We start from the raw sequence: 7,500 nt of genomic DNA on the forward strand, positions 1-7,500 counted from the left end.
AGCATGTAAAAAAAAGCTGGTGGGGTAGTGTAAAATGATTGCTACAGCCTTTGCCTTTGCTACTGTGGCAAAGAACAACAAGCTTTGACTGCTAGATCTTGAACTGGTTCCTTGATTAAGGATGCATCACCAGAAATGGAAGCAAATCCATTTATGGCAGGCTCTCAAGGGGTTCTAGTGGGGGGGGGGAGCAGCCGTTAGAAAAATTTCGTGATCAGATGGGGTTTAGAGGCGAGGTCCCCAGGATTAGGAAGGTTTTTGGTTCATACAGTGATACTTGTTGATTTCCCAGGCGTGGATGGTGAAAGAAGGACTTCCACTCATCTTCAGAGACACTTTTAACATCTTAAACAGAGAGCCGGATTGGTATCTTGTGACCGTCAGCCATTCACTGTAGGCTGTTGATCACAAAAGCTCAATGTGATTGGGTGATCGATGTGAGACAAGTGTCTATGAATATGAGCGTTAATCTCAGAAGGATATGGTCACTTTAGATAATTTGTAATTGAAAATGTGAAGAAATTTATGCATATTGCAAAGTGAATAATTGAAACAAGGAATAATAATTGCAAGATTGGATGGCTTTTTGAAAAAAAGAATTGCTATAGATGCATTTGGGTCTTCTAAAGAATTTCCATGATTTCATGTAAAATTCCACAAGAATATCACATAACTTTATTATTATTATTTTTTTCTTTCTTTTTTTTGAGTATCAAATGATTACTAACCTTTATTTCTGTCAATAATTTTCATTTTGAAAGCATCCTATGGTAGGCCTATTTCCAAAAATATATTTCCTGTGAGATTTTGTGATTTTTGCCTGATTTTGGGTATTGTTTTTATTGCAATTGGACATGGTTATCATATTTGTATCCCATTGTAGCCTAGCCCTACCTAACATGACCTGACGTTATGAATGATAATACACAAGCACTTGCATTGCATAAACTTATCAGTTAATACCTTTGTTCATTATCTTATTCTTTTCAAACCATTAGTTTTCACTCAAAAGATTTCAGCTCTACTGCTAAAACTTGGTATATCTATGGTACTCATAAATAAGGCATTGGTGGATAGTTGTAGAAATTATAGTCTGCAGAAGCCAACTACCATATAGTCATATTATTGTCTGTAATAGAAATTGTGTGGCATCAGGCAATATAATTCCGTGAGGAATTATCATTATATAAATATAATCTTGACAGAATTTGTGTGACAGATATGACACCATATAAAACGTGTCATATGTATCTAATATTGTTTAATATTGATATGATTTATTGTTTTTGTTAGAAGGTTTTAACATTTATAATATCTTTGGTATGGCTTATGTTTGCCAAGCAATTATAACCAGTATTAGTAGTTTCATTGGTATTGTAATCTCTCCTGCTCCAACTAAATTTAGCTGAACTCAGCCTTATTGGACACTATTCAACATAAATACTATATCTTCCAGCAGGTAGTATTTTTGCACCATATTTTTTTGTTATTAATAAAATGAAAGCAAAATCTGGTGCAATTCCGTTTTTGGTTAGATAAGGAGTATAAACTAACCAGCACATGGAATCTATAGACTGATGACTGCTTCTGTGATGTATTTGTTGAAGATTAAAATGTAAAAAGTTATATGATTCACTGAAGGCATAAAAATAATCTATTTTTATTATGTACATCTTGTGCATAATCTGTAGATTGCCCTGGCAATTGGGCTAACAAATTTTTTGCATTCTCGATACACTGCCTGGGAATGTCACTTCTTAGTGGAGTGCTTAAATATTTCCTGTCACAATATTCGTTATACAGCAGACAATAGTATTGGAAAGCCTGAGATTTAATATTAAGATATTTTAAATGTGTAGTAAATCAATATAGTTTCTATTCCTTAAACTTTGAATTTCTGTTCTATCATTGCAAGATGACAGTTTTTCTAATTTAAATTTTTCTCTGCATCCACAGGAAAAGAAGAAAGACTCAGACTCCTAGACATCTGTGAGGTTATTAAAGTGACAGCATGTGTGCACAGAGATTATGGCCAACCGTCCAGGCCCTAGGACGTGGGCTTATTAATAATAGAACTGAAATCCTTCAGCAAGGTGTGAAGGCATACAATGTCCAGAACTTCAACAACAGTCATCATGGACCAAGTCATCAGCAAAATGCAGTACCAGGACAGGATCGTATGCCATGGACTCAACGGGTTACACGTACAGCTAGAGGATCTTTCAATAAGATTGTTGCCCGTTCACTTCACTCTGGAACTGTGCTTTTTGTCAAAGAATTTCGTGATACAGAAAATGAACATGCTCATGCAGTACTGAGGTCTTTACCAGCGTATAGTGCAACTACAGTAGCTTGTGGTGATAGTTTTAGTCATATATTTCATCAATATCATGCACTTCCTCTTTCCAATTTGGATTGGGAGAGATGTAGTGCAGAGGAAGTGGCAAATGGATTCATTGCCATGTCTCAGCAATGTCTTCATCGTCCAATGGATCTAGAAGATTCTCAGCACTCTGGACTTTGTACTGTACTTACAGATAGGTTAACCCACTTAAGTGATAATCAGTTATTAATGGTGCTATCAGCATTAACTCTCTGGCCACCCACTAGCTCTACAACTACACCAAATTTTGTAGCAATATGGAATGCTTTGGATAAAGTGTGCACAGACCGCATGCGCCGATGGGACATGACTAGAATGTTCTTAGTTGCTGATCACTGGTTTGCTTTGAGACTTTCAAGAATATCCATGTATAATGTTCAGATGACTAGGATATTAGGGAAAAGAGTAACTAGCATGGAACCTTCTCAGTTAGTGCAGTATTTGTTTTATGCCAATCTGAGCAGAAAGCTAGAGCCCTTCATTGTAATGCGTGAATTAGAAAAGAGATTGATAGAAGTATTAAAAGATATATCTATTGAGGAACTTGGTGTGATTGCTATGGGATTTTTCAAAACACAAACATTTTTGAAAAATGAAAAACTTATTGATGCCATCATAGAAAAAACACAGAATAATCTGGAATGTGTGTCAGATGCATCACTCTGTGCTATTTTGAAGGTGTTGAGAAAAAGTATCCCAGTTACAAGGTGGAAATCTCTTCATAATCTGCTTGAATCACTTGGACCACAACTTCCTCGCCTCAACCACATGTGTCTTCTCCAAGTAGCCCTCCTTGGGAATGATCTTCTAGTGTTCCATCCTCCAGTTATAAATACAATAGCAGCAAGATTTGCAGAGGATATGAATGAATTGAGACTGAAGGACCTTGAGAGACTAACCTTTGCACTCATGTTGTACAACTTTATTCCACCCAGTCGACCAGACATCTTTGCTCTCATTGCTGATGAATTAAGGAGGCCAGAACGAATCTCAGAGATAAATCATTATCCCAAGTGTTTTGTGTCATGTGTTGTGTATTTGGTGACTATGGGTGTCTTTCCACCTGACCTGATCTCTGCTGCCCTTCAGCCATCTATGTTGAGCCTACTTAGTAGTAAGTGTTATTTGATACAAGATTCATGTGTGTAGATATGTATTTACTCAAAGCTGCAAGAAGGTTATAAGAATTATGTGATGTGATCCAAGTAACTTAAAGGTAGTTTCCATAAGATTGTGAATAATTTTGATGCATCTTGTTTTCTTTCTAGTGAACCAGCATTACTCAGACATGGGGCGAGAGGTGAATGAACTGGACTGGTCATTAGAAATTGAAGGTCCTGCAAAGTACCCAGGTTTCAGATTAAATCCTGATTTGAGATGCCAGCTCACAAAGGTCAGTGAGTCAGTTTTATGTCTCTCAATATTAATGCATAGGGCTCTAAATGAGTGCATAATATGCATATATGTATGTGTCTGTTTAGGAATATTCTGTTCCCCTGTATGTTTTTGAGATGCATATATGGAATATTATTGATTTTAAAGTTATTTTTTGTCTAATCTGATAATTGTAGATTTTATATATTAATGATTGTGAAATTGTCTTGGGAAAATTGTTATTTCTTAAAGCTCTCAAATGTTTTTTTTTTCTTTTTATTGTAGATATTAGTGTAACTAACTCTTGGACTAGTTCTGGAATATTACTGGAATTGGAAATACATTTTGTTTTGGCATAGGTTCCTGCACGTAGATGCTGTAACTTGCAAAAGATAATTTTCATATACTGAGGGAGTATGATCTGAATGCACTGAATTTGAATAGGCACTTAATCTCTGTTAACATTTTCCGAAGCATTCGGTCTCAGTCTTTTGAGCTTTTATTTTGTTTTTCAGAAATACTTGGGTAGAATACCTCTTGCAACAAGCAAGATGTTGACACACCAAGAGAGATTAATATTAGAGGTACAAGACAAATTGGGAGCTTTACTTGGTGGAGAGCAGTATGTGACTGCTTCTCTTGTCCTTCCTCATGTTCAAACACCAGGTAGGTATTTGTACTGATACATTGTTGTAGTTGAAAAGTTACATGTGCAATATTGGTTTGTCAGAGAATAACCAGAATACTTTCTAAACTATGTGTCACAATTGTAGTTGAAATGTTTACTTTTCAACACTTTTAATGTGAAATTGATAAAATTAAATGTTCCCACAGATTTAGTGTTTTGCACGACAAGTGATGGAGAGCCTGTACCCATACCTCAGGAGTACACTGACCTTCCTAGCACTTCATTGAAACGTCCACTTAGTTCATTTAATCATCTTCAGTGGAATGCTGTTGTCATTGGTGGGCGCAATTCTTTTATCCGAAATACCAACTCACTTCGAGGCAATGTCCATATGAAGAACCGTCAGTTAAGCAAACTAGGGTATAATGTATGTGTGGTAAGTGTTTTCTTTCTTTCTTAGTTAAACTAGTTGAAATTAATTAGATAACGCAGGTCCAGTTTTGATAGGTCTCTCTCCTTATATAAGACAGATAATCAAGGGATCTTCAGCAAGTATTCAGTTAACCTGATGCTGCCAGAGATGGTATGCAAGTACATGCCATTCCCACCCAGAATTTAGTGTATTAACCCAATGATGCCAGGTGGCATGTACATATATGCTATGACAGTTGTGGACAAAGTTGTAGGTGGCATCAAATCGTGACCATTCCCATGCTGTTGGTTCATGGAGCTGAATTTATTTTTTAATAGTTATTTTAAATGACATTAGAATATAAGCTTTTAGTTGCGTGATGTTGCCTAGAAACTATTAAATGAATAAGAACTAAATGGGAAACTGTCAATGTGCGCCAACAACCCTGCATGAATGTGTACTTAACAAATTTTTCTTACCTAATGTTAATGGGTTAATTGTCTCTACACGTAGATGGCTCCACAATTACCTAGTAAACACAGTATTAATTAGGGAAAAAAAAGACTCCTGGAGGTTGGTCAATAGCAAGTTTTTTTTTTTTTTTTTTTTTTTTTCCCACGCCTCCCAGACCTAGATATTACTCTGGAAAAATAAAACAAGTTTAAGTACAAAATATAAATCTTGTTTATTTTTGAAAGCCTCAGTCAGAGGGCTGCCATTTTGATATCGTGATGATGCATGATGCATGTTTGCCCTATGCAGTATTGCCGTACATCAGCTTGTAGCAATAGACATGATGCAATCCAGTCCACACGGTTTGCGCAGAAGGCTTTGTTATTCATAAATCTAGCTGTTGTGGCACTAGGGGTTCTGTTTTTGATGGCATTTTTGAAAACCATGGTTTCAGATTTGTGGTAGATGGGAATTTAGCAATAGAACAATTTTATTTACCATTTTTGGACAAAAAATACAGTTGGATGGGTTACCTGAACCAAAGTGTTTATATTTTGGCCATACTACTATAATGTATCTCACCTGTTTACCGATTTCCTTGAGTTTTGGAAATATTTTCAAATAATTATAATGTAGTTTATGCTTTTCCTTGATCTTGGGAAATATTTATTTATAATTTCTATAATAATAAGAGTATCAGTAATATGATTAGTAAAATTTTTTTTTTTTTTTTTTTTCCTGAAAACTCAAGGAAAGGTGAAATCTGGTGATCACAAGGTCTACTGATTTGACTCCTTTGTGGATAAGCACTCATACCACCATCTATGTGCAAAAACTTTTCAGAAAAAAATATACCAGTGAACACTACCTTTTCCTGATAATATGGGGTTAAGATTCAAAGAGCTGGTAACATGAAGGTAGATTTTTCCTTTTAAACATCAAGAAAAAGAAGAAATAACAGTAGCACTAGACTCAGGGTAGCAATGAGGATAACAAATTCAAATCTACTGAAAGTTTTGTGTGCCTCTCCTGTGACCAGGGTTGAGCATTCCACACTCTCTCTTTTCCTTTGGGGCTGATTCAAGGCTCAGGCATCATTGAATCACAGTCTGTTTTCTCCTTTTCTTATCTTAATGGGGTTTTAACTAAGGACAATTGTAAACATATAAATCACCATACTGCAGTTGCACATGCATTGGTTAGTGTGTGTATGAGAGAGCATGTTTGTGACTGACTGACCAAGGGAATGACAGGCAGAGGGAGAAAGGAAAAGGGACATGGTAAGGAGAGGGCAATGAATAGGCAACATCAGAAAGAGAGGGAGAAACGGGGTACATGACAAAGGTAGATAGAGCATAAAAATGAAAAGAAGCAGGACCAGTTACAAAAGAAAAGGGGAAGAGGGAAAAGGGGAATGAAAGAGGATAGGTGAGGTCAGAGAAGAGGCACTCTGATGTAGAGGAGCAGATCTGTGTGGTATGTTTTAAGGTTAGAATATTTTGTCTTTCTTCATTCGAAATTAACCATTTTTTCTTCTTTTTTACATATATTAGGTTCCATACATGGAGTACACAAAGAAGAGTTTGCGTACAAAACTTGGATGCCTGGAGCGATCATTACAGGAAGGGTCCAATCTTCGGGTTGAGGGCCGGATTGAATCAGCGCTGGTTTGGATCAAGGGACAATCAGCACAGCAAGAGGAAATGTATGGGTGATCCATACTTTGCAAATGTGCTACCTGTAGGATAATGATATTTGCTAACACTTACAATAATGCTTTATACTCTGCAGTAAATGATACAAAAGATATAAATTTATATATGACTTTGTTTTTATAAAATTGTAAAAAGTAATCTTGTTTAAAAGATTTTTTGAGCAAATTGTTACTTGAAAAGAAAAGCAGACAAGATTTTCTTGTTTATTATTTTTCAGTATATATTTATATGTACTATTAAAACCCTTAGAGAATATGTACTGTACCTAAGTGTATCTATCTGTCTCTATATCTACCTCTCTATCTATCTATCTACCCATCTATCTATCTATCAATCCATATATCTGTCTATCTATCTATTATCTATCTAATCTAACTGTTATCTGTACATACATATACACGCATGCACAAGCACACATATCCACACACACACGGACGTGTACATGCACACCTACGCATATGTAAATGTACATAGTCACACACATATACTAATACACTTATATACAGACATATAATTTTTGTATAAGTAGATGTAT

General features: G+C 35.7%; 1 protein-coding gene across 2 annotated transcripts in view; it reads left to right on the forward strand.

The window, feature by feature from the left end:
* Positions 1–7,500, forward strand: part of LOC113820583 (FAST kinase domain-containing protein 5, mitochondrial) — a 9,481-nt gene that overhangs the window by 1,768 nt on the left and 213 nt on the right. For both annotated transcript variants that reach the window (XM_027372917.2, XM_027372918.2), the window contains exons 2-6: positions 1,957–3,497; positions 3,652–3,776; positions 4,273–4,423; positions 4,592–4,821; positions 6,804–7,500. The exon at positions 6,804–7,500 is cut by the window's right edge and continues 213 nt beyond it. In XM_027372917.2, the coding sequence (XP_027228718.1) occupies positions 2,012–3,497; positions 3,652–3,776; positions 4,273–4,423; positions 4,592–4,821; positions 6,804–6,965 (2,154 nt within the window). In that variant the 5' untranslated portion in view covers positions 1,957–2,011 and the 3' untranslated portion in view covers positions 6,966–7,500. The remainder of the gene's footprint in view (positions 1–1,956; positions 3,498–3,651; positions 3,777–4,272; positions 4,424–4,591; positions 4,822–6,803) is intronic.

Source organism: Penaeus vannamei, chromosome 3, assembly GCF_042767895.1.
Source record: "Penaeus vannamei isolate JL-2024 chromosome 3, ASM4276789v1, whole genome shotgun sequence".
Classification (NCBI taxonomy): domain Eukaryota; kingdom Metazoa; phylum Arthropoda; class Malacostraca; order Decapoda; family Penaeidae; genus Penaeus; species Penaeus vannamei.